General features: G+C 46.0%; 2 protein-coding genes across 2 annotated transcripts in view; one reads left to right on the top strand and one right to left on the bottom strand.

Moving 5' to 3' along the window:
* Positions 1 to 1,956: 1,956 nt before the first annotated feature.
* TRAK2 (trafficking kinesin protein 2) lies at positions 1,957 to 26,624 on the bottom strand. Its single transcript, XM_056861096.1, has 16 exons — positions 26,389 to 26,624; positions 24,876 to 25,070; positions 19,922 to 19,975; positions 19,043 to 19,119; positions 18,703 to 18,819; positions 16,360 to 16,569; positions 14,165 to 14,243; positions 13,406 to 13,536; positions 13,197 to 13,271; positions 12,448 to 12,585; positions 10,998 to 11,074; positions 9,287 to 9,478; positions 8,050 to 8,348; positions 5,194 to 5,469; positions 3,784 to 3,883; positions 1,957 to 2,665 (listed from the first exon to the last, which is right to left on the bottom strand). Exons 1-16 carry the CDS (start codon positions 26,423 to 26,425, stop codon positions 1,993 to 1,995), a joined length of 2,730 nt encoding a protein of 909 aa, XP_056717074.1. The 5' UTR covers positions 26,426 to 26,624; the 3' UTR covers positions 1,957 to 1,992.
* The window catches only part of STRADB (STE20 related adaptor beta), a 53,428-nt gene continuing 36,221 nt past the window's right edge, over positions 10,493 to 27,699 (top strand). The window contains exon 1 of the mRNA XM_056861095.1: positions 10,493 to 10,503. The gene's annotated coding sequence lies outside the window, so the exon portion shown is untranslated. The remainder of the gene's footprint in view (positions 10,504 to 27,699) is intronic.

The raw sequence follows: 27,699 nt of genomic DNA, 5'->3' as shown, positions 1-27,699 counted from the left end.
CATAAAATCAGGCATACATATATTTTATGCTACCTGAAACATTGTGCTTTTCCCCTTCTTTAGATATTTCTGGCTGCCTTGGACAAATGCTAGTTTCATCACCTGATCTTTCCCTAGTATCGTAAAAAATACAGCAGGACGTGTTGGACTCCAAGCTTAATAAAGAGCAAAAGTAAACAAAAATTCCCCTTTGTTAATCTTGCTGAAGGTGGCAAGGTTTCATACAACACAAAAGAAAGCATTCAAAATGTCTGAATACGCTTATAATTTAAAACAGAAGTAACCCGTATGTAGTCGTTTATAATAAATACATTTGTACCACTTATTTGGGCAGCTGTTTGGCATGTTAAGAATCTTAAGCTTTCCAAAAAAAATAACAAAGTCCTCGGCTACAATGCTGAGGGGATTGGTTAAATCATGTTGCTGATATGCAGCCAAGTACAAAGCAATGGTATGTTTCTAGGTAATCAAGTAAGCGCTTTCGGATACCTCTTGCAATAACTGGAGCTCACGTGTGGGATCTCTTGCTGAGTCTCACATCTACTATTTGTGCTTAATTTTCAAAACAACCCCCCCCCCCCGCACGGCTTGGGATCCGCCCATGGCAAAGAGCTTGTGTGCATTAGCCGACCGTAAGCACGGACCTTGATTCTATCACGGTGCTCACCGCAAGCACGTCATGATAATTCAAGTACTCTCACACGCTAGCGAGAGACGCCTTTTTTCAGATGTGCGTAGGACCTGAGAATGGCAAGTTCCCACTTTGGTCGCGCAGCCAGGCAAAAACAGAAGGCAGAAATCACGTGTGCTTTTTTTCGCTCTCTCTGGCTTCCAAAGCCATCTTGAGAGAGACTAAATTGCTATCTGCTCCTCCAAAAACCTGGGAGAGTGGGAGTCAGCTGTCCCCCAACTAGTTTATTCAGAAGCTCCAGAACCTCTTTTCAGGCTTCTCTTTTAGCCATGCCAATATCTGCAACTACTCCACTTTCAAAGATAGCCGCCACCTTGTTTTGTATTAGAAACTGAAGCTCTGCTCTGTAACTGCCAGAAGACGCACGTTCCCTGAGGCGCCTCTTCCATGACAGCCATATAATGGAAGCCTTCCAAGAAATCAGCAAGGGGAAAAGACCCTGATTTATCAAGTAATTTGTTTTACAAAACAGATGTTCCCAGATTATAGTTCCTCTCTAGTCCCTTGCTCCACAGAATTAACCTTGAGGTTGTGTTGTAAATCTGTGGGATTACTGCAGGACTATTTTAGCAGGAGTAATGTATGAATTAAAGCATTTCCAAAACACAGGCAGATGTTGAACGGCCTCGTTCATTGTCTTTGTCTGCTAAATCTACGCTCCTGCTCAAGTCAAATATAAACCCTGAATAAAGCACATGGATTTTATTCCCTTTTGCATCTTTAATATTGGCCTGAGAGATCTGTACAAAAACAGGAGAGCTGTCCCTATAAGTCTGCACTCTTGGACAGGAAGGAGTTTCTCTGCAGCGCTTGCGACACCTGGCTTTTTAAGAGGAAGGTTCAGATTATTGAGAAACTGAAAAGACCACTCCTGATGGAATGTTTAGCTCTCTGCAACTCTTGTTCAATATTTGAAAGACTATTTTGGTTTCTTTCAAACCACATTTAAGTGGTAGGACCTTTTCAATAAAACCTGAACACAATACACCCAACAAAGGAACTTATGCAGATGTTTACTATTCCACATGTAGAAAAGTGCGGAATGCCTTCTGCTGCCTCCTCTTGTTAGAGACACAAGGGTAGTGGAGATTTCAGTGGCCTTGTGACCGAACCTTTGGTTTGCTCTTTGTCTTCTTTCCATATTCCATGCAGACTCTCCGCCCCTCCCGCCCACCCGCTCTTTTCAACGTGCACCAGCATCCCACACCAACTCTTCTTCTACATCCTTTCGACCATCATGGCCTGTATCTCAAAAGTACATGCATTATTTCTCCAATAAAAAGCCCATCATGCCAAACCCCTCAGTCCTCGTTCAGGACCCCCATTTTAGACGAGGGCGTGCCCAAAGGACCCCCCAGTGCCCCGATCAAGACCGGAAGGCTGTGGTTTCTTCTCAGCCCGCCCATCAGGTTGCTGCCTGCGCTGACGTACACAACCGAATCCTGCCTCGGCAGGCCCGTTTTCACCCCTTGATTCTTTTTATCGCCCCCTGCCTCGGGGGGTTTGACAGCTCTGGCGATACCCAGCTTCTTCAGCCTCTCCACCAGGTTCATCTTCAGCTGCCCGACGTCAGGAAGGCTGGAGGATTTCTGCCCATACATCTCCTGCAGTAACGTTTCGGCCGGCCGAGAGGCTAAGAAGTTTTCAGACACGTTTGTTCGAGACTCGAATGGCGAGGGGGAAGGACAAGGAGAGTGCAAAGGAGAATTTGGTGGCGTGGTGGGAACAGCAAGAGTCTTGAAGGACTGAAGAAGCGGTGGTTTCTCCAAGACTGGGCTGTGGTAGACCTTGGCCGAGATGCCTTTTTCTTGCAGAAGCTTAGCTAAACCAGTAGTGCTGCTGAAGGTGGTAGTTGAGTCTCCTCTGTTAGTGAGGAATTCTCCAATACTGAGCCTGTACGACATGACTGGGGAGCTTGTGACCGTATTGCTCGTACTGCAATTACTGACAGAGCACTGGGGGCCAAACGAAGCACTGGAAAACAAATCAAAGATAACCATATTAAATATTACCATTCGAAGCCTTTTTCTACGGAAACAGCAGAGGAAGGAGAGGAATGTTTCCAGGAATCAAGGGCATGACTTCTACATCCTGCACATGAAGCTGTCTTATACTGAATCAGACCATCAAAGTCAGTACTGTCTACTCAGACTGGCAACGGCTCTCCAGGGTCTCAGGCTGAGGTCTTTCGATACGAAAGACCTCAGCCTGAGACCTTGGAGAGCCGTTGCCAGTCTGAGTAGACAGTACTGACTTTGATGGTCTGATTCAGTACCGCCTGGTACTTTCAACTGGAGATGCTGGGGATTGAACCTAGAACCTTCTGCCTGCAAAGCAGTGGCTCTTCCGCTGAACCACAGCCCTCCCCCTCCCTGCACTAACAAGAAGACTGGCTTATCTGTATTAATGCCTTTCTGATCAGGTAAGAAAGCCCAAGGAGGGTCACAAAGACATAAAATCGCCTGAAATATATTTAATGCCCCCCCAACAAATAGTTTTAAAAAATAAAAACAGGAAATAAATAAGTAAAAGCAGTGTGTCAAAAAGAAAAGGCAACAGTAAAAGCAATCAATAGAAAGCAAAACAAGCAAGCAAGCAAGCAGAACAGTCAATTGTTATACCTGGGAAACAACTGAAACAACTGGAGCATCTTCCAAGGCCTCGTGGAATAAAAGCATCTTTAATCAAAAAGGCCTGAGCTGGCTGTGAGCATCTCATCATCTATGGGAAGGAGTTCCACAACAAAACGCCCCTCTGCCAATCTCATTTTCAGATAAGGCAGTGTCTTACAGGAGGGCCCCCAATCCATCAATTTCAAGGCTCAGGCAGCCTGATATATGGGTAGAGGTGGCCCTGCCCTATACGTCAATGTGCTTCCATCCCCTTTAAAAACCTACAACCTTCAAATGCAAGAATTGGTTAAACCATTAGTTACCTTGAAATATGTAAGCACAATTAATCACATTCATAAACTGTTGTCTGCTTTCGCTCCTAAGAAACAGATGCTCTGTAGTTCTTGTTGGTATCTCAAGAGCTAGCGATCTATTTGGTTGAATGCCCACTTCTGAGAACACCCATAACTTCCTTCTTACCTAGGGGTAACTTGTGTGATATCAGATGGGTGGAGGATCCTACAGGTAGTAAAAGTAAATGTGGAGTTCGTAGATGACAGACATTTTCCTGGATTGGAAGCTATAATTAAATAAAAAGGCTGATGAAAAGGTGATTAAAAGGCTAAAATGTTTAAGATACTAAGTGTGTAAAACCCTGACAATTCCAAAATCTATTGAATATAACAGTTTATTTTCAAGTCTTCACCTCCCCAGCAAATCAAATTGTGTTCCCTTCAGTTTGCAAGGTCTGAGCAAGCTGTTAACAATAGGACTTTTGGAGGTCATTCATTTTTTTTTGCCTTCAAGTCACAGCTGACTTATAGCGATCCCACAGGGTTTTCAAGGCAAGAGACATTGGGAGGTGGTTTGCCATTGCCTGCCTCTGCATCACGCCCCTGGTATTCCTTGAAGGTCTCCCATCCAAATACTAGCCAGGGTCAGGGCTGAGAGTGTGTGACTGGCCCACAGTCACCCAGTAAGCTTCCATGGCATGAGAAGGGATTCGAACCTGGATTTCCCAGGTCCTGGTCCGACACCTTAACCACACACACATTAATTCATAGGGTCGCCATAAATCGGATATGACTTGATGGCACAAAACACACACATACCTAGGGTTACCAACCTCCAGGTGGCACCTGGAGATCTCCCAATATTACAATTGATCTCCAGATGACCAAGATTAGTTCCCCTGGAGAAAATGGCTGCTTTGGAGGGTGGGCTCTATGGCATTATACCCCGCTGAGGTCCCTCCCCTCCAATTCCAATTTCTGCAACCCAGGACAAATTAAGCTTCCATTTTCCATAAAACACACATAGAAAAAGTCATCTCTGATTAAAGACACAAGGAAAACCGGTTTCATTATTAAGCCTGGTTTTTGTACAGTTTTTAGTGAGCTACTGCTCTATGATGGTACACAAGGCTGAAGAGCAAAGAAAAAACTACAGATTTCACACGTCCCCCCACCAATTGCATTTTCCTGTATACAGAACTGAACAGACCAAGTCAAAGTCTCCTATAACTAAAAATAAACCTGCCAAAAGAAGAAGAGTTGGTTTTTATATGCCGACTTTCTCTACCACTTAAGGAAGAATCCAACCATCTTACAATCACCTTCCCTTCCCCTCCCCACAACAGACACCCTGAGAGAGCTCTAAGAGCCCACGGTCACCCAGCTGGCTTCACCAGATTAGAGTCCACCGCTCATGTGGATGAATGGGGACTCAAACCTGGTTCTCCAGATCAGAGTCCAAAGCACCGCTCTTAACCACTACACCACACTAGGTCTAGAATTATTAAATAATTGTTTAAGAATTATTAAAAACATAGAGAGACTAGCAGTCACAATGACAAACCAGAAAAAACCCATCAAAGGCTTCAGTCCTTACCTGTAGGGGGCGCTGTTGGTAATTTAACAGGGGGCAGGAAGATCCCTGCCACTGATTTTGGCTCTGCGGGCTTCCTTTCCTCCGAAAGAGATGGCTGCACTTGGAAAGTTATGCCTTCATCCCTTTCTTCCTCATCTTCCTCCAAGTCAGACAGGTGATAGACATCCTCTTGGGACAATGGCGTGAAACCTTTGGTGACAACGCCGGGCCGAAGGTCCAGGATCGTGCCCAGGTTGGGCTGGGCCAGCTGCTGCCAGTGGAAGAGGGTCTGAGAGCCTGAGGGAGAATGAGCACATCTTAAATGCATGAGGTCCATCATCTTGTTGCTGTTTGTTATACTTTCATTGCTGTTCATTATAATTTCATTTTACTCATTGCTCATCTTTGCAAACTCTATGAAGTAACAGGTTACAGTTTCTGTTTTACCAACAAGGAACCTTGGCCTGAGGGTTTGTCCTTACATCTGCTGCCCGTGGGTCAGATCAATGGACAAGGGGAAGGGTCATGGCTCAATGGCAGAGTATTTGCTTGATATGCAGAAGGTCTCAAGTTCAATCCCCGACATCTCCAATAAGGATCATTTTTTATGGGATGTGAAAGACACTCTCCTGAAGAGAACCAGAGTCCAGTAGCACCTTGAAGACTAACAAAATTTATGGCAGGGTATGAGCTTTTGTAAGCCACAGCTCACTTCTGAAGAAGTGAGCTGTGGCTCCCGAAATCTCATACGCTGCCGGAAATTTTGTCAGTCTTTTAGGTGCTACTGGACTCTGGCTCTTTTCTACTGCTACAGACAGACTAACATGGCTACCTATCGTGATCTATCAGCATTCACCAGAGACCCTGGAGAGCCGCTGACAGTCTGAGTAGACAACACTGACCTTGATGGATCAAGGGTCTGCTTTAGTATGAGGCAGCTTCATGAATATCCATGTGTTTATCCATGTAGCTACCGTATATACTCGCGTATAAGCCGAGTTTTTCAGCCCAAAAAAAGGGCTGAAAAAGCCGAACTCGGCTTATACGCGGGTCAATACGGTAGAGGGGGGAGGGAGGAGGGAGGAGGGAGGGGGGAACTTACCTCCGCCGTCTTTTCCAGGACGGGAGCGGCCTTTAGAGGCGCCCTGCGGCCGCGGGGAGGCCGCCCAGCCGCCCCCTTCTCCCGGCCGGGAGCGGCCTTTACAGGTGCCCTGCGGCCACCGGGAGGCCGCCCAGCTGCCCCCGCCGCCTTCTCCCGGCCGGGAGCGGCCTTTAGAGGCGCCCTGCGGCCACGGGGAGGCCGCCCAGCCGCCCAGCCGCCTTCTCCCGGCCGGGAGCGGCCTTTACAGGCGCCCTGCGGCCACGGGGAGGCCGCCCAGCCGCCCAGCCTTTACAGGCGCCCTGCGGCCACGGGGAGGCCGCCCAGCCTCCCCCGCCGCCTTCTCCCCGCCGGGAGCGGCCTTTACAGGCGCCCTGCGGCCACGGGGAGGCCACCCAGCCGCCCCCGCCGCCTTCTCCCGGCCGGGAGCGGCCTTTAGAGGCGCCCTGCGGCCGCGGGGAGGCCGCCCAGCCGCCCCCGCCGCCTTCTCCCGGCCGGAGCGGCCTTTACAGGCGCCCTGCGGCTGCGGGGAGGCCACTACACCGGCCCCGCCGGGCCCGCCGCCAGGAGCCCAGAAGGAACGGTAAGCCTGCGCGTGGGGGGGGGGGGTTATAAGCCGACCCTCGGCTTATACGCGGGTGCCTAATTTTTCCCCATTTTTGGGGAGAAATTAGGCACCTCGGCTTATACGCGGGTCGGCTTATACATGGGTATATACGGTAGTTTCCCATATAACTGAAAGCCAGGACAGGAGCTCAAGAGAAGATATCAAGAGCTGCAGGCAGACTATGGACCAAGAGGTCCCAAACAACACCTGATCACTCACTGACTGCCACCAGTTTGTCATTTGGCTCAGTCCCCGGCGCTATTCAGACCTCGAGCACAAATTCTTTGTTTGTGGCAGGCACATACATGGCGATGGTGGTGCTCAGACGCCCCCTCCTGTCCAAGTGCAGGGAGCAATGGACGACCTCCTGTTCTGTCATGACATCCTGGAATGATCTGAGTTTGTTTCTTCCCCACAAACTGGGATGCTCAGCCATGGCTTTAGTTCAGAATTCCAATTTGTGGGAAAGAAACAGGCTCCGGTTTCTCCAGGTTGCCTGCATTTAGCCATCATGAAGAAAAAGAAAACGGAGCTAGACCGAAGACTTTCCGGATGAGCAAGTGTCTTCAAACATGCTCTTTTCCCAAGGAAGGGGAGGAAGAAGGGAGCACATGAGTGCTCCCATTAACCAGGTTTGTGCATGTCATGAACCAAGGTTTGAGGGTGTTTGGTAAGCTTAAGCCGGCCTGAAAACAAAACAAAAACCCCATCTATCCCAGAGAGACTGGGATCAGCCCAGGCCTATTCTATGACAGACGGCTTGATCAAAGATTTCAACCCAGGCCCAACTCCACCTTATAATAAATTGTTGGCCCAAAAGGGTGTGAAAGACGGGAGGCCAAGAGGCGGAATTGCTTGCCTCATATCATCTGCCCTTAATATTCATAATTTGGAAGTCATAGTATCATCTGATTTGATATTGGCTGTTTTGATACAACTGGCTGATTTTGACACTGTAATAACATCTATATATTTCCCCCCTACTCAATATAAATATACACTGTCCTCTTATTGGGCCTCTCTACTGCTAGTCTATGACAATTTGAGCTCTTGGTACCCTAACTTCCCAATCTTGATCGCAGGTGATCTTAACGCCAGAACTGGTCAAGTGAATAAACTGTCGATCATCTCACATTTGAGGAAGCAAGAACAGGCCGCGCTTGCCTTATACCTTCAAGTGGTTTGACAATCTGCAGTTTTTCTGGCAGGAGGCTGCGAATGCTGCTGGAGGTGCCAGAAAAGTCGGCGAGCTCCGAACCGCTGCCCAACGAAAGGCAGCTCTCCGCCGGCGTGCTGCAGCAGGCAAGCTCTCCCTTCTGGTCAGCCAGGAGACGCACCCTGCGCTCCCACTCCTCTTCGAAGAACTGCTTCTCGCTTAAGTAGTTCTGCCGACGGAGGGTAAGCCTGTGCAGAGCGGTGGCTAAGTCACCTTCCCCAGGGGCATCAGGCTGGCCCGGCTTTGGATCATCCCTACTGGAAAATACAAAGTTACAGAATTATATCGATGCTCGACACAGCTAACTTAAGTATTCCCTTTCCATTAAAAAGAAAGTTTTCCCAAATAATACACAGGGCAACATACAATTTGCCAACCTTACTTTTGTACTTTTCGATTAAAAAAAAACTTTTTCCAAACAATATACTGGGCAACATACAATTTGCCAACCTTACTACACACGACCCAGCATGGATACAACAGCCAAATCACATCAGCGTGGTGTAGTGGTTAAGAACGGTGGTTTGGAGTGGTGGACTCTGATCTTAGAGCTCTCTCAGCCCCTACCTCACAGAGTGTCTGTTGTGGGGAGGGGAAGGGAAGGTGATTGTAAACCGGTTTGATTCTTCCTTAAGTGGTAGAGAAAGTTGGCATATAAAACCAACTCTTCTTCTTTAGGGGAGGGGTTGTGGCTCAGTGGTAGAGTATCTGCTTGGCATGCAGAAGGTCCCAGGTTCAATCCCCGGCATCTCGTGTTAAAGGGACTAGGCAAGTAGGTGATGTGAAAGACCTCTGCCTGAGACCCTGGAGAGCTGCTGCCGGTCTGAGTAGACAAGACTGACTTTGATGGACCAATGTCCGGTTCAGTAGAAGGCAGTTTCATATGCTCTTCTTCTTCATTGGATACAACAGCCAAATGGGAGCCTGAGTCTTAGGAGAGGCCGTGGCTGTGGTAGAGCATCTGCTTGGCATGCACAAAATCCCAGATTCAATTCATGGTGGAAAACAGTGGTACCCCAAGTAGAAAGCGATGTGAAAGATCTTGACCTGAGACCCTGGAGAGCCTGTGCCAGTCTGAGAAGATAAGACAGAGTTCGATAGACCCATGGTCTGATTCAGTATAAGGCAACTTCATGTGTTCACAGCACAGTATGCAGTCTGATAAAAATTCCAATTTAGATTCATTTCCTACTTGCAAATGCTCTCTGGGCTGCTCCTCTGAGTGGGACCTTCCTTTCCTTCTACAGGCTGCAAGCCGGAGTGGAAGGGCTTCGACGTCATGACGACGCTTGAACGGTTCGATCCCGGAATGGGCAGTGGGACGGGACGGCCGCGCGTGTCCTTGGCGGCTCTGACAGTATCAAACACACGCTTCTGCTGGATCCTAAAGAAGAAACGGAATTAAAAAATCACTGCAGAGATGCTTTTGGAAGAAATGTGCAAGTACAGTATTGAACTTAGGGATATCGCAGTCACTTCCAGAACTTCAGCTCTATGCATTCTCCGCAAACCACTCCTGAGTGACCAAGCCTCATAGCATGATTTCTCCACACGGTCTCTACATCATCACAGATCAGCACACTCACACCTCAGTCAACTGCCTCCTTTCTCCATTTTCCCACACACAGGTTTCCACACCCCCTTTCCCTTCCTATTTTTTTGATACCCTCTTGTGCTCTCGTCTCTCTTCTCTGATCATCCCAGGTCTCTCTGCCCTTCCATGCTTCAACTATCCCCCTTTTCCCCATGCAAGAGATGTCTGCATCCAGTGTTACCCCTTTCTTTCCCCCTCCATATAGCTGCCCCATTTTATACTCTATTATTCCTTTTTTCTCGTCCGTATTTCTGCACGTACACTTTTTTCTTTTTCGTCCTTTTGAGTGTTTTTACTCTGTTTCTGACTCCTTTCCCCCACTGCTGAATCTGAATCTGGGGGAGGGCCTGTGGGGCTCAGTGGTAGAGCATCTGCTTGGCATGCAGAAGGTCTCAGGTTCAATCCCCGGCATCTCCAGTTAAAGAGACCAGGCAAGTAGGTGATGTGAAAGACCTCTGCCAGAGACCCTGGAGAGCCACTGCCAGTCTGAGTAGACAATACTGACTATGATGGACCAAGGGTCTGATTCAGTATAAGGCAGCTTCATGGGTTCATGGGTTTAATAACTCCTTCTGTCTCCTGCTCACTAGATCTGTCAACAGCAGCCCTCAAGTCTTTCATCCAGCAATTCTTATTTGGGCTGTCAGCTCCAAGTGGCTAACACATGCTAGCAACTGGGGGGTAAGAACAGGCGCACCAGCATCGTGCTTGTGAGTGACATCACTTCTGGGGTCAATCCATCATGCTGGGGAGCGATGCTATAGGATGTGCCCAAAACTTTATAGTTTTTAGTGACTCATAGAGCGCCCACCCACGTGATGACATCACTTCCAGTTTGGCGGGGGAAATGAGGGGTGCTGGCATGCAGCGTCACTTTCACTGCCAAACTGGGGTTTCAAGTTACTTAAAGTGACGCTGCGTGCCAGCACCCCTCATTTCCCCCCTGCCAGAGGGGCCTGTGGCTCTTCAAGGAAAGAGAAGAGCAGAAGTGGTTTGCCATTGCCTGCCTCTACACAGCAACCCAGGACTTCCTTAACGGTTCCCTATCGAAGTACTAACCATGTTCAAATCTGCTTAGCTTCCCAGCTCTGACAAGATTGGGCTAGGCAGGCTAGGGCAAGCTTATCAGTTGATATTCTGCCTCTCCAGAGACCTGCTCAAGGCAGCTCAAATGTAAAAGCAAAACCATGAAAAGAGCAATGTAGATGAGCTGTCTGCGGTCACTAAGTTAAGAGCACTATCCCTACCCCGGTAGCTCTTGGGATGTGCCAAAATAGGTGAACAGAACAGTGCCAGCAGCTGAGCTTACTTTTGTTTTGAGACAGATTCGTCATCCAAACTCAGCTCTTTCCGCATCGTGCCCTCGATCTCTGCTGCCAAAGATTCCTTAAAGCGGAGGAGGACAGAATAAGATTCAACATGTTCCATAAAACACAACCAGATAAATAAACTTGGTAACATGCATATTTTTGCTCAACCTAAGAACTGAGAAAAGAAGTTCAAGCCTGAAGCTCAAATTGGAATACGTCCCTACATACATACCTGGATTGTTATAATTCTGCTTTAATACTGTTATACAAGTTGTGTAATGTATTGGGGTGCATTATAAGTGATGTTATTAGACCATTGGTGAAGGCCAGAGGGCCGAAACGCATTTGGATTGTGGTTTTAGTTTATCAACCTGTATTAGTTGCCATTTGTGCTTTCTTTTAATATAATGTTAAAAGGTTTTTCATATATATACATCAGCGCTTTAAAATAAATACATTTCTATACATAATTGAGTCTTTTTCTACCCAACCTTTGGGTACCCAGCTTTGGTTTCATAGGTTGGGTCTTTCCTTCCCCCTTTTGGGCTGTGGCTCAGTGGTACAGCACCTGCTTGGCATGCAGAAGGTCCCAGGTTCAATCCCCGACATCTCCAGTTAAAGGGACTAGGCGAGTAGGTGAAGTGAAAGACCTCAGCCTGAGACCCTGGAGAGCTGCTGCCGGTCTGAGTAGACAAGAGTGACTTTGACGTACCGAGGGTCTGAGTCAGTGTAAGGCAACTTCATGGGTCCCCATGCAGCTCAGCTTCTGATGACTAAATACCACACTGTCTCCCCTGCCTTTTCCCCCCACTTGGCAAAAGAGACGAAGGGGGGAAATGAAGCAGCTGCTTTTTCCACAGACCTTCTTGATTAACAGATGACTAAATATCTGTCAGTGGGATCTGTCCCCACTTTTCCCTCTGCTGCTAGAACACCAGTGTAGAGGGAGGAGGCGGGCAGTGGGGTCATGGCCTAAGGGGTTTAGAGGTCTGCCGAGGGGGCCACCGTAATAAAATTACAGCGAAGAAATTGAACTGCAAAGTGAGATGCCAGGAGCTGTCCTGGGACACTTGCAGCTCCTAATTCTCCTGCTAAGAGCACAACTGTGGCACTTTTTACAGATGTGGTGAAAATTGACACTGAGGCCACCCTTTCTGGACGGTGATACATAGGGAAGAGAGTGGGAGACTCAGGAAGTTCTTTTTCCCCAAAACAAACTGAAGGCTAAATAGGGGGGGGGAGAGAGACAGACAGACAGAATCACAAGAGGTGATTATTACTCCCGGTAGCCAGCTGCCAGCTCACATTCTTCTGAGTTTGGAGAGACAAGGGCGGCCACTTCTGACTTTGACCTTGGGGTTTCACGTTACTTAAATCAGTTGGCAGCATCACAGATCCCACTCAACAACTGGGTTTCACTGCGTTCACTGAAGGCGCTGGTTATCTTACCCCAGGAAACGCTCCACACGACTGCGGGTGGCAGAGGAGAGCGGTATGGCTAGCTTTACTGCGCAGACTCTTCACTTCTTCTTGCGATTCATGCAACATCCCCAGACACTCTGCGTTCCGCTCTTGTAAGTCATGCAGCTGTAAAAATACAGGCAGTCAATAAATTACTTTGATTGAAAATATCAGCTAAAGAAGTATTATCTGGAAATTCCTTGGTCCCTACTTCCTCTAATCTGAAGAAGTGAGCTGTGGCTCACGAAAGCTCACACCCTGCCTTGCTCAAGTCTTGCAAACGGAGGGCCGTGGCTTCCTTTATAGAGTCAATCCATCTCTTGTTGGGTCTTCCTCTTTTCCTGTTGTTCTCAACTTTTCCTAGCATGACTGTCTTTTCCAGTGACTCCCAGGGGAGGAAGCTACAGAGGGGGAAAGGTTAAAACCCCCCAAAGTTCTTGAGGGTCTGCCCCTTTAATTTTTTTCTAATTTTCCTCTTCTCAAGCTCAATAGAACTGGCAAAAAATCCCTTCTAGCTAAGAATCTGATGTTTCGGCATGCTATTTTCAAGAATTCTCCTACTTCCCCATTAAAGTTGACCATTAAACATTTGCCCAAGTCGTAAAGAAAAAAACAATGTGATTATGCTTCTTTCCATATATTTAAGAGAAAAACCTACATCCCTTTTTTCCTTTTTTCTGCCGATTTGGCTTCACATTTCAAATTTGCAAGTAAAAATTAAGGCGGGGGATCAATACCTCTGCGGTCAGCTGTCTCTGTGCATCTTTGGAAGCTTGCAGGTGGAGCTTCAGCTCTTCCTTTTCAATGACATGCTGAGGAACAAAGAGAATTGTCATCGTACCCCTTCCTTTCCAGAACATTCTCTGAAGCAACAGCCACCCAACGTCTTGCAACAAACTGGCCTGGAATCCAGTCCCTCCTTTCCCCAGGCTCCGTAAACACGAACCTCTTTGATCTTATGCTGAAGATCCACAATCTGGGCCAAGAGGGAGGAGATCTCTTCCTGGTAATGGAGCAGCTCTTCGTTCTTCCCTGTCAGCTCCTCACTCATTTGGACAATCTGAGCGTTTGTTTCCCCTAAAATATATAAGCGGGGTGCATTAAATCCAGACAGCGATCCAGAATCCATGTAAAAAACCACCTCCAGGCTTTCTTAGAATAAAAGTAAACAATCCTAGTGGCCCAAGAGCGAAAGCCAGGCATCTTCATGATGACGACAGGGGTCTCAGTAGATCATACATTGAACATGAGTCGGCAGTGTGATGTGGTAGCTAAAAAGGCAAAAATGCGATTTTGGGCTGCATCAACAGAAGTATAGCATCCATATTATGCAGAGTGATAGTGTCACTTTATTCCGCTCTGGATAGACCTCACTTGAAGTACTGTGTTCAGTTTTTGGGTACCACAATTTAAGGTGGAGGTTAATAAGCTGGAAAGCGCCCAGAGGAGGGTGGCAAAGATGGTGAGGGGGCTGGAGACCCAAGTCCTATGAGGAAAGGTTGAAAGAGCTGGGTACGTTTAGCCTGGAGAGGAAATGACTGAGAGGTGATATGATAGCCATCTTCATGTCTTTGAAGTGCTGTCACATAGAAGATGAAGCAGAGATGTTTTCTGTTGTCCCAGAAGGCAAATTATGAGAGAGTAGCTGATAAATTTGTCCTCAAAGACAAAAACATATTTCTCATATTCTCCTCTGGATACTTACGGATCTCTTTGACACAGTCACTGACCAACTGCTGTTCCTTCTCCTCGTAGCTCATGGTTTCAGTCTTCAAATGGCAGGCCTTCAAGGACATTCAAAAGACCGCACGTTAATTTCAAGCTGGTCCCACATCTAGACATATTCTGGCTTTTCCCACCTCCAAATCAGAAGTTGAATGAAACCGTACTTGTGAATTACAAGAAGAGTTGGTTTTTATATGCCAACTTCTCTACCACTTAAGGAAGAATCAAACTGGCTTACAATCACCTTCCCTTCCCCTCCCCACAATGGATACCCTGTGAGGTAGGTGGGGCTGAGAGAGCTCTAAGAGAGCTGTGACTAGCCCAAGGTCACCCAGCTGGCTTCGTGCGTAAGAGTGGGGAAACAAATCCAGTTCACCAGATTAGCCTCCGCCACTCATGTGGAGGAGTGGGGAATCAAACCCAGTTCTCCTGGTCAGAGTCCACCACTCCAAACCACGGCTCTTAACCCCTACACCATGCTGCAATTTGTTTTCAGTTAAGCCACTTTCCCCTATTTCTACCTGCTAGCAACATCCACCTGCTACCAATATACACCTAATTGGAAGATTACAAAGACAAGCTATCTAACCTAGAGTATGGCTGGCTGATGTCAGAGGAATGTTAGACTGAAAATATAAGCATTGAACTGTGCCAATAAAGACACCCCCCCCCCACTAGCTTTCTGCATGCAAGATGACAAAATGGCTGCTGATTGGAGTGGGAAGGTCAGCGGTGGGAAACTTCTGAACATGAGCAGCATACGTGTGCAGGGATGAAACGGCAGGGAACTGGATCGCCTGTTCTTTGGTTTACTCATAAATTTGGCCTTGATTGCAAACCCCACAAGCAATCGTGAACAGTATTTTACATAAGATCTGAGTACCCAGTAACACAAAAAACAAACCCAGGGTTTTTTAGCGGCAGGAGCAGTATCCATGTGGGAATGCAATGGTGATCATGTTGACGATAGTCTTATTTTGAACTGTGTGCTGATATTATTGCCAGCCTATGCACAAAGTTCAGTTTTCAAAGCAAGGTAAATGCAAAGGTAATGGCTTACAATATAGCAAGTGCCACAATTCCTCTTGGCATCCCTTCAAGTGTATAAAAATCAACAAGTAAAAATCAAACATGTGGTTAAAGTTTAAAACTGTATAATTGAATGCACTAAAACGATAAAAATAGTTCTCACTATGATAGCACCATGGTTACTGGCAATATTTAAGCCCCAGCTACAATTCTATTCTACAATGACAGAAAGGGGCCATGTACATTTTAAGAAGTCACACACACACACACACACACACACACGTTGGGAAGGGCCATAGTGGCAGAGCACCTGCTTTGCATGCAAAAGGTTCCAGGTTCAATCCCTGGCATCTCCAGTTAATAAAGGATGAAATCGCAGGTGATGTGAAAGACCTTTTACTTGAGACCCTGGAGAGCTACTGAGTAGACAATACTGACCCTGATGGACCAAGGGTCTGAATCAGTATAAGGCAGCTTCACATGATCGTGTGTGTGTGTGTAGTCAATTGTGGGAGCAAACCCAGATCATTAATTCGCTCATATTTGAGAAACAGTTGGGGAGGAAGGATGCGCAATTCAGTATACCATAAACTGAATCTCCAGAAGGGTTTAAGAAAGACATCTTTCAAGAATACACCTGCGTGATAAAAGTGGTTAATCATACATAGAGCCAGCGTGGTGTAGTGGTTAAGAGTGGTGGTTTGGAGCGGTGGACTCTGATCTAGAGAACCGGGGTTGATTCCCCTCCTCCACATGAGCTGCAGACGCTAATCTGGTGAACCAGGTTGGTTTCCCCACTCCTCCACATGACCCTGGGCTAGTCACAGCTCTCTTAGAACTCTCTCAGCCCCACCTACCTCACAGGGTGTCTGTTGTGGGGAAGGGAAAGGAAGGTGATTGTAAGGCAGTTTGATTCTTCCTTAAGTGGTAGAGAAAGTTGGCATATAAAAACCAACTCTTCTTCTTCTAAAGATAAAGATGCAGCTTCACCCAGCCTTGCTTACTACAATGGGCAACCAGAGCTTTATTACGTTCCGTGGGGGTTGTCTGCTAAACGCTTTGATGAGATTCAGAAACTGATCATCCTCAGGGTCAGACAGTGGTAAGTAAGCCCCGAAGTTTGATAAGCTCATGGATGTCACTCACCTTTGTCCGAAGAGCCAAGTTCTCCTCCTCCACCTCCCTGAGCTTGTCCTGTAACATATCCAGCTGCAAGAGTCCCTGAGTCAAGTGGAAGGATTCATTGAAGCGAAGGGGGGTGGAACAGCTGGAGTCAGTCTCGCTTTCCTCGGAAGCGATGGACACAACCCGAAGCAGTTCATCTTTCTTCGTCAGTTCATGTTGCAGCTGGTGAACCTGATTGGAAAGAGCTTTGGTTTACTACACAAAACTCAGCACAGCCCCCCAATAATGAGACATAGAAAAAGATGTTCCCCCACCCTTGTCTCCTCCCCCATTACTGACAGTTCATGCCTTCATCCCTTTGTTTAGTCCACGATTATTACGTTGTTTGATGTTATGGCACCATCAGATATGTATCACAAAAATTGTTTATGCATGGGTACTTTCACTCATGTTTGCCCTCGGTCTTTCTCGGTTGTTCCTTGGAGTTATTCATGAGTTTTCCCTTCATTAGAGATGACGTCGCTGCCAGCCCTTACAAATCCTGGACCTTCCCGTCCCTGTTAACCCGATTCTTCCCTCTCCCCTGAGCTCAGCCCGGGTGAAATCCCCACGCATAAGGCAAAGCATAGGACACCCAAGTTTGGTTTCTATTACAGGAAGCATGCAGCCAATTACAAAGTAGAGTGTAAAGAGGTGGGGATTCAAATGTTTCCAGCTTCCTCTGAGCTCTTTCTGAGCAGAGGAAAGGTTTTTTTGTTTTTTCTTCTTAACATGCTTTTTTATTTGGCAATTAGGTTTGGGGGGATTTTCTCTCACAGTAAGCTCTACAAAGTAAGCCAATTACAAAGCAGCATTTAAAGGGGCAGGGACTTGATTTGAGCTTGGAGAAGGCTGGTGCAGAGATTCCCAACAGGGAGGTGTGGGTCCAGCGAGCAATGAACCTCCGGTAAAACTCCCATGCATAGATTATCAGAGAGAGTAAGCGTATTATTTAAGTAATCATACTAACTTCATCATTTAATACATGATGTCATTAAAATATGGCAGTTCAGTCCCTAACATCTGGTCCCAGAAAGCACAAGGGAAGGTCTTCGAATGCTGCGCATGCAGTCCCTTCTGTCTTTAACTTTAAGAGCCAGTGGGCTGGATCCAAAGCACAACCCGTGGACTGGGGAGTGGGAATCCCCCTCTCTCACCTGGCCCCTACTGCTCCAGCCCACTGAGCCCCCCACCCCAATTCTGTCCCTGGATGGTGGAGGGAGTCTCAGGAACAGCATGGCGGGGTAAAGTGTGTGTGTGTGTGTGGGGGGGGAATAGACCAAAATTGCCCTCCCCTCCTCTGCCAATGGAAGTGCTACCCTGCCAGCATAACTACTGTGCCACTGGTAAAAACTCATCTTAGGATCCAACCCAGTAGCTCCTCAATGAGGGAAATAACAATTGTGCAACAGCCTCTGAAGCACAACAGCTTTGGCAGCACAACAAGTGTTTGTTCTTTTAAAGATAAAGGTCTGATTCATGTTTATCAGTGAGCTAATTTGCTAGTCATAGCATTCCCGTTACTAGTATATGCAAGTAATGACATTTCACTGCTTGTACGCACATGCATGGAATCCACCCTGATTTCCTCAACCCTTCCGTTCCTTTTAGAGAGAACGGAAGCTGGGAGTGTTGAGCATACACCTACACTGAGTTGCACCTGTTCAACTGTTACTTTCTGGATGTCACCCCTACTCCAGGCCCAGAAGATGGTAAAAAAAACAAAAAACCCTCCAGGATCCCTGGCCAATCTGGCCTGGAGGAAAATTGCTTCCTGACCCCAAAGTGGCGATCGGCACTACCCTGGGCACACAAGAAAGGGCCACGAGAGCCAAACACTGATGCAAACCTTCCTGCCCTCCCTCTCATGATCTGCTTAAGGTCTTAGAGCATTGCTGACAGATGGCCATATAGCCTCTGCTTAAAAACCTCCAGGGAAGGAGAGTCCACCACCCCCTGAGGAAGCCTGTTACACTGAGGAACCGCTCTAACTGGCAGAAAGTTCTTCCTAATGTTTAGCCGGAAACTCATTTGATTTAATTTCAACCCGTTGGTTCTGGGGCAACAGAAAACAACTCAGCACCATCATCTATATGACAGCCCTTCAATACTTGAAGATGGTTATCATATCACCTCTCAGTTGTGATATTTCTTGTGCCTGAGCAAACATCCTCTTTTGCTCAGCTCTGTCCTATCACAAAATAGCACTGCGAAGAGGGGCACTGTTTTCCTTGCTGCAAAACCAAGTGCCAACTTGCTACCTCTCGTGCCGATTGAGCACTACGACTTTCTCCAAATTTGGCTGTGACTGCCACCGCCACTCACCTTGTCAAAAGCTTGGCCCAGTTGCTCTTCCAGAGCCTCATTTTGTTCCGTCAGGATATGATTCCGCTTAAGGAGGGCTTGTCCAATTCGCGCTGCCAACTCCAGGTCCCGATCTCTCTGTTGGGAAACAACAAGACAGAGTTTGTTTCTTTCTCTGTCAAGGCTATGGTCTGGAGAGGCGGGATAAATAAATATGTTACTTATGTTCAGAATTGAGCCCGCTGTAATTCCACTCCCCCAAAACAGAATTTTTAAAAATCCTTTTGCTTCCTAAAAACACTTAAGGGTACTGAAGAATAAATCTGTTGTAAAAATGAACAACGCAAGCAAGACGTCATACCTCAGCCAGCAGATGAGTAACCACTTCGACATCGTTGCAGTTTTTCATCACCTGCTCTCGGCCGTCTGTACCAAGAACTGAAAATCAAAAGAGCTTCCTTAATGTGGTTTACACAGAACAGTAATACCCAGTACTCACGGGAGTGACATGCTTGGGAACTTCACAGAAATCTGGTGAGGATTAGTGGGAAAGCATATTAAAAACGCAGGCGGCTTTTGTAACAATATGTCTGAAAACGCATAGGAAATTTTAAGCACAAAATAATAATATATGTACAGAACTTTCCCTTTGCCAGATTATTTCTGCTAGTTAGAAATTCATAAGTTCAGACAAGCTTTCTTATTGGTGAGATGTAATGCCCTAGAATCAGCCAAGACACAAGAGTGATACAATACAATTATTGCGGAAGAACAAAAATGACCATTTTGTCCGGATCAAATAGACTCCCTAGCCCACAATGTTTTAGCATGTCCACAAAATAATATTGCACGAAATAAATATATCACTCCCTGGATAAAACAGCTAAAGACGCTTTCTGAGAAGCAGATATTGTGCTATCTGCTGTCAAATATATCGGTCAAATTGCTTGAGAGACGTGGCAACTTTTCTCTTTATAGTGCCAAGAAAATTTTTAATTTAATTTTTCCCTTTTAAAGTGCGAAGTGGTTGATGGATAGCCAGTGGGTATTAAATCTAGGGAAAGGATATGTACCATTTGAGCGCAAAAAGAACGACAGACCTTTAGGCACTAGTTTCTAAGCATGTTTGTGGAATCGGATGAAATGGAAGAGTATGAAGAAATCATGATAAAGAAGTCAGCAGTAGTGATGAACTAGTCATTTCTACTTCTTGCCACGGGCAGGATGAAATTTGAGTTACCTGGTGGGTATTTGTGAGATCCGGCCAGGGAAGAAGGAGGAAGTTCCAGAACAGCTAGTTGAGAGGGATAGGACAGAAAGAAAAAAGAGGAAGGAGAAAACATCAACAGTTGCAAAACTACACGCCTATGTGCTTTGTGGTTCTTCTACGGCTATTAGCCATGTGCCCTTGCCTTACAAAGCCCTGCATGTTCAACAGTTTCCTGTTTCCCTATGTCAAGTGTTCTGAGTCTCCAAGGACAATTTGCACATGTGTGTGTTAAGTGCCGTCAAGTCGCTTCCGACTCATGGCGACCCTATGAATGAAAGTCCTCCAAAATGTCCTATCTTTGACAGCCTTGCTCAGATCTTGCAAATTGAAGGCTGTGGCTTCCTTTATTGAGTCAATCCATCTCTTGTTGGGTCTTCCTCTTTTCCTGCTGCCCTCTACTTTTCCTAACATGACGGTCTTTTCCAGTGACTCTTGTCGTCTCATGACGTGACCAAAATACGACAGCCTCAGTTTAGTCATTTTAGCTTCTAGGGTCAGTTCAGGCTTGATTTGATCTATAACCCACTGATTTGTTTGTTTGGCAGTCCACGGAATCCGTAACACTCTCCTCCAACACCACATTTCAAAGGAATCTATTTTCTTTCTATCAGCTTTCTTCACTGTCCAGCTTTCACACCCATACATAGTAATAGGGAATATGATGCACATAGGAATAGGAAATTTTCATTGCTGGCAGAAGAACACTGCATGCCCCCCACGTGCACCCTGATGGACAGGGTCTGTGGAATAAACGTTCTGTTCAGTGCAAAACAAAATAGGAAGAGAAGAACCAAAACAGACAAGTCAGAAAACGGTTTAGGAAACACTGACACATGTGGTCTTAAAAAAACAACACACAACCTAAATTTAACACTAATCCTGCTTGGCCACACCATTTAATGACTGCTACAACTCCAGGCAGGCAAATAGCCTGCCGTTCCTTTACTCCCACAAAACCTCCACTGCTTGTGACTAGATCACGATGTGTAGCGGTGTTAGTCTGTCACCGGCAACAGAAAAGCGCCAGAGTCCAGTAGCACCTTAAAGACTGACACAATTTCTGGCAGGGTATTGAGCTTTCGTGAGCCACAGCTCACTTCTTCAGATATAGCTAGAATGTACATTCTAGCTGTATCTGAAGAAGTGAGCAGTGGCTCACGAAAGCTCAATACCCTGCCAGAAATTTTGTCAGTCTTTAAGGTGCTACTGGACTCTGGCGCTTTTCTACTGCTTGTGAATGTTTTGGTGAATCTTATTTTAGCTTCTAATTCTTCCAAGGATAACTACTCTCAACCCCTCCTGTGCTGAGGTTCACCGTCTTGCTAGATACAGAGAAGACAGAGAGACAGCGGGAGGCAAACATTGTTATTGCCTCTCCCTCCCCCCAACGGGTCATGGGTCCCCTTGCTGCGGCTAGTAAAGGACTTGAAGGATCTTCAGGGAAAGTCTAAAATGTAACCAGAGCACAATCTGACTTCATGCAGAGAAACGCAGAAAACAGCGACCACACATCTAAACCTATTTATAACCTGACCCTCTCTGGTCTAATGGGTCAGAGTGCAGGACTAGGACCTAGGAGCCAAGTTCAACCCCCCCCCCCACCACAGAGCTCACCTTCGGCCAATCACTCTCTCTCAGCCCAACCAAGTTCGCAGGGTTGTTGTGAGGGCAAAAAGGATGAGGAGAGGACCTTGTATTTGTCTTGCCCTACCTCCCAAGAAACTCAGGAATGCAACGAGCAGACTCACCACTTATGACTTATGGCTAACTTGGGGGGGGGGGAACGAAAGGGACAAGAAATGATGCCATTCACTTGTTTAACATTTGAAGAGAAGAAAACAGAGTTGCGCTTGCTTGTAACTGCTGTTCATCGAGTGGTCTTCTGTGCAGGCACACATGGGAATTGCGCTTCCTAATCCACATGATATTCAGTCTATGACTAAACTTTAAAGATGGGTCAGGAGGAGCTTTGTCCACACAGTGTGCACTGTCAACCACCAAGTGATAAAGCAACAGTACCCTTGTGAACTCCCCCCTCCACTTGAATACTTCTGGAAGGCCCGCAACCAGAACACCTGTTTTCCCCAGCGATATTTAAGAGGGCCCCCCTCACCTTGCAGAGTGAACACAGACATCAGCTCCTCGTTCTGATTCATCTCCCTGTTATCTAGCGCCATGCTCCAGTGCCAGCTCAAGCCCGCGCACGCACAGACACCACATGCAGAGCCAGTTCAGAAGCAGCCGTGCCTGTTCAGGATGTGTGTGTTTTGGTTCTGCAGCACACAACACGGCGGTGCCGCAGTAAAAGGGCTCTGGCCCTTGCCCAGCTGCCAATCAAAACAAGCATTCTTCGAAGCAGTGGTGTCATAAAAAAACCCAGGAGGAGCCAGATTGCGATATTGTGCTGCGAGCACAGACCCAGATACACACAGCTCTGGGTGCAAAAGAAGGGTTCTTCTCTAGTTTGCTTGGTTTCAGAACTAGGCCACGTCTATAACAATATGCAGGGCTACAATTTAATTGGATTCTTTCCTGTACTCCTAATAGCACCGTGAGTTTTCATAAGAAATTGCTCGGGTCTAAAAAGGACTCGCCCTGTGTCTTCTCATTTCGTTCTGTGAACTGTGAAAACAAGAGCGGGATCAGACCGGTGGGCCACCTAGTCCGGCATCCTGTTTCACACGGCGGCCAACCAGTTGCCCTGGAAGATCAGCACACGGGGCATAGAGTGTCAAGGCCTGCTCTTGAGCTTGCTTCCTAGAACTGGTGTTCAGAGGTTTGCTGCCTCTGGATGTGGAGGCTCTCCTTTCGTCACTACGACTCATAGCCACTGATGGACCCATCCTCCATGAATCCATCCAGTCTTCTTTTAAAGACATCTATGCTTGGGGATTATTATAAACCTCTGCCACTCTTCCTGTTTAGTCATCTTTTCTCTAGACTTGGATCTTTAGCCAATGCTGACAGGGGAGCTAATTTTCAAACTAAACCACCCTAGACACCAATCTTCTGGGTGTAAGAAACAACCGTAAAAATCTTAAAAACCACACTACAAAGCAGAATATGTGGCAAACAGAGATTCTTACAGCTTATGACAGACGCTTCATTCCACCCCTCAGGTCCAATGCTAGGAAACACAAATACAAAGAGGTGCTGCATTTCCTTGGGCTGAAGGCCCCGGTCCAACAGCCAGGGCTTGCAGACGCACAGCCCTAATCTAATGGTTTTCACCAGAAAGGATCACCTGTCTGGAAAGAGGGCACATGTGGCTTTTCAATAAGGGCGAATTATCAGCACCCATTCACATGCATGTTTTCTACTGGTGGGCTGACAGAGCTAAGTGTCTTGGGGGCTCTATTCAAATCATCTAACATTTAATAAGGATGTTGCCGATTTTCCCCCAGACCTTTGTTTTCTGGATTCAGAAACCTGTACAGTATGCACAACAATTCATTTGGTGAAGGCACTACAGGTTAAAGCTATTTGACCAACGGGAGGGCACAAAAAGCTCTATACGTCAATATTTAACCAGTACCGACAGTGTTATTGTACTGTAAATGACCGCTTTACCCCTATAACCCCACCCCCCAAAAAAATATTCCAAGGCTTATTTGTTTTCTGGGCCTTGCACATACCTTAAGGTCAATATTTTCAGATGTAACCAAACAACAATTTTTCAAAAGCCATTAGTTTTTTTGGGCTTATGTGCATTGCTCTCTCCCTCCGCCCCCATGTTCATCTGCAACTTGTTTACCCCAGTATGGGTCTAGAGATGTAAGGTTTCGTGGTAGAAATATTCTGAGCCACCTTCTCCTCATTCTGTGTTTTCACCAATGGTGAGCAATACAGAATCCCACAAAGATGGAACCACTCTGGATTCCTTCCAGGTTAACTTTGGATGGCGAGTGACCGATGTTTTGTTTAAACAAAACACAATTTTGGAGTCCTCATGCTGATGGCAATTCGTTTGTTATACAACTCTGGTTTACAGCTTCGCATATAATTCTGTAAATAGTTATGAAGTGTGGATTATAGCCGGTGTTATATCTGGTCCCCGCCCCCCGCCAATGTGCACTGCCACATTCAATGAATCAACGTTCTTCCAGAAATATGGCCTGTGCTGCAAACACGTGAACAACTTGTGTTCTCTTTGCTTGAAACTGCCAAGAACTTCTATTGCAGAACATGCACATGCCTCAAGACCCAGTCATCCAATGAATAGACTGCTGGACTTGGACCTCAGGTAAACATTTCAGTAGCACATCTACCCAGTGTACTGTATGAAGATTGCTACTATAACACCTTCAGCTCCTTTTACAGCTCGGCTCACAGAAGTTGATTTCCCCAATAAACAGACCAATTCCAATTCATGGCTTTAGCATAGAATGTTACTATTATAACTAGTATTTTTCTAAAATGCATGTAAGAACTTCAGGTTAAAAGACAACCAAGGCCAAAGTTTTCCAAACTCACTGTGAGAAAAACTATGCAGACATATCCAGCTACACAAGTTTGGTCAACCAGTATTTGATCTAATAAAATCAAAAATTTAAAAACTATAATCACAAAAGAAACATAAGGAGGCATAGCTAGATTAGAGTCGAATAGCACTTTAGAAACCCACAGGATTTTTGGGATAAAAGCTTTTGAAAGCTTTTACCCCAAAAATCTTGTGGGTCTCTAAGGAGCTACTCGACTCGAATCCAGCTATAAATAGCATTTACACTGTGCAAAATCCTTACAGGTCACTGTAGCCCCCATTTCAAATCAACCTAATGAGTGGATGACCCAGAATCAGAATCTCCTATCCCAGGACTGACTTCTGCAATCTATCCCAGGAGCCCATTCCGACTACTTTATACCAATTCATTTAGTGTCTCCCTTTCAAGAAAAGAGACCCTTAATAGGAACCAGAAATACCTACTCATGTAACGGAAGGTCTCCTCAGCAAGGACCGGAGACGTGATTTCAGGGACGTGGCCATGGGGGCTCGGGGACGGGATCCAGTCTTCATTTTCAGTGAGATACAAAGAGTCCACTCGTAACTTGTATTGAGGCAGTTGCTCTTCTAGCATGCTCACCAGCTCAACTTCAGGGAGATTGTCATCAGGGCAGACATCTAAAAGATACAAGCAGGCAGCTTGCTAAATAAGATTTTCATTAGTTTTTGCATCACAAGCACACCAAAGACCAGGGGTGTCAAACATAAAGCCCGAGTGCTCTTATCCGAGTGCTCTTATCACCTTGAGTGCTCTTATCCAGCCCGCGAGCATCTAAATTTTAAAACATCTAAAAGATACAAGCAGGCAGCATAACACAAATTTATCAAATACAAGCTGAAGCTGCAAACCTGACTTGGGAAGTAAGCTGGAAAACAACTAGTTTCCTCTGCTAAGTAACAGATTTTCTTTACTTTTCGCATCACAAGCACACCAGATAGTCAACACTGCTAGAGAGAAACTGCAGTTTTCAAACGCACTGGTCAAACCCAATGTTATTGAAAATTAGCTCCCCTGTCAGCATTGGCTAAAGATCCATTTCACTGGATGAGTGAAATTAATTTCTAGGCATGTTTTATGTCCTATCTGAAGAACAAATAATTTGTCTGCAGTAGAATTCTTCCAGCTATGTAAGTTGCAAACTAGAGATAAAAAAATAAGGCCAAGGCTGATAGTGCAAAACGGGTAAAGGTATTTTTACTACTCAGATAAAAATTCCCTAAGCGTTTAGCCCCAGAGGCTTCTTCAGGGGGATCTGTTAGTCTTGGAGTGGTTTTTCAAAGAAGAGTATAAGTTCAGTAGCTACTCCTGTGACTGATGAGGCCCTTTTATTTCTCCAGTTGCAAACTAGAGAACAGGCTTCTCTTCGCAATTCTAATTAAAAAAAAAATTCTAAAGAAGCCAGGCGTATCTGAAATATATAATGAAGTATCAGGCTCTAATAGAGGACATGTTATTTGTAATTTCCACAGCCTTCCATCCCAAACTCTCAGGATGCTTTACAACAAATATGTTAACTGATAAAATATTTGTATCTAGTACATCTCACAACATGCAATAACTCTCTGTAGTCTGTAGATAAGCACCTGTCCTCTCACCAGTTACTCTACAGGTTGGGAGGCACAATGTGCTACAGACCTGGCTAATCTGCAAACCCCACCCCAAAAACCCCCCACCATGAACTTTCATCTCTAGCACTGATTTTCTTTGGTTTCCTTCCTTTCTTCAGCTATGCAATTCATCTCCTATCCTCTTCTAAAGCAACTCCACCATGATAGGGTGTGAACTCCAGCTTAATCCTAAAACCACATTTGTCCATTATCTGAAATTTAAAGGAAAAGATTTTGAAGACTGGACCCTAAAATATGTTTTCTGTGCCTCTACTGAGTGGGTTCTGAAAGCTGTCACCAACGTACCTTCTAAGGCTTTGCAACTTACCAGTGATGCTCTCTGAATCTCGGTGGTTGAAATTCATGAGGTTTGCTTCACACTTCAGTTGTTTGGAAACCACATCCTGTATTTACACTGTGCGTTGCTCCTTCTGATTTTGGTTGAAAGATGGCTTCGGTTTAAAACAACAGAGCCATCAACTTACCATGGCACTAGAAGTACCCTTTCCTTACTTCATTTTGTAGGCCAGGTAATTTAGGTTTGAGGATGACAGATCTGAAGCTTATACCTCATCTTTAGGTCCTTTCTGGATTAGTTGTTACCTTGAAAGAGAGACAAACAAGCAAACAGTTGTTAAAACTCAAAATCTGAACATAAATGAGAACTAAACAGGGCCGGATCAGGCTCCGGGGGGGGGGGGGAGAGGGTCACAGTGTCGGCTTAGCAGCCCATTTGCCTGGCCCCTTGCAAGGGTGTGGAGGCAGAGAGGGTGGCCAGCCTGCCCATCCCATCCTGGAAAAACAGCCCAACTCTAGGGTCCTGGCTATCTCTCCTTTTTGGACTAACTCCCCCAGCAGGGTTGCCAGCTCTGGTGGGGGAAATTCCTAGAGAGTTGGAGGGGGGGGGGTGCCAAGCGAGAGCTGAGTTTGGGAAGGGAGTTTAGCAGGGATGTGATGTCACAGAGTCCTCCCTCCATGGGAACTAATTTTTATAGTCTAGAGATGTTGTAATTGTGGGACAACTCCGGACCCCACCTGGAGGTTGGCATCCTGATCCCCCAGTTTCTCCCCCTTGAACCCATGAACACACGAAGCTGCCTTATACTGAATCACACCCAACCTAAAACCAAAGCTGGGTACCTGAAGTTTGGATGGAGAAAGACTCAAATTATGTATAGAAATATATTTCTTTTAAGGCACTGGTATCTATATTAAAACATTAAAAATTATATTAAAATAAATCACAAATGGTACCTAATACAGGTTGATAAACTAAAACCACAATTCAACTGCGTTTTGGCCCCCTCGCCTTCATCAGAGGTCTAATAACATCACTTATTATGCACACCGATACATAAACCAACATGTATAACAGTATTAAAGCAGAATTATAACAGCCCAGGTATGTGTGTAGGGATGTATTCCAATTTGAGCCCTAAACTCTATCCAAAATTGGGAGTCAAGGTTTCCAGAACTAACCATGGAAAATATGCCCGACAGAGAGCTAATATCACACTATAATTAGGAATGGGAATGGAAATTTGCATGGGAAAGAGTGAGAGAACATCCAATAAACCTGTAGTGGGTTAATATGGTATAGGGGACAGAATTTGGGATTGGATATATGAAATCCAGCTTC

Source organism: Euleptes europaea, chromosome 15 (genome assembly GCF_029931775.1).
Source record: "Euleptes europaea isolate rEulEur1 chromosome 15, rEulEur1.hap1, whole genome shotgun sequence".
NCBI lineage: Eukaryota > Metazoa > Chordata > Lepidosauria > Squamata > Sphaerodactylidae > Euleptes > Euleptes europaea.
The sequence above is the reverse complement of the archived record's forward strand: the minus strand, read 5'-3'. Positions and strand labels throughout refer to the sequence as shown.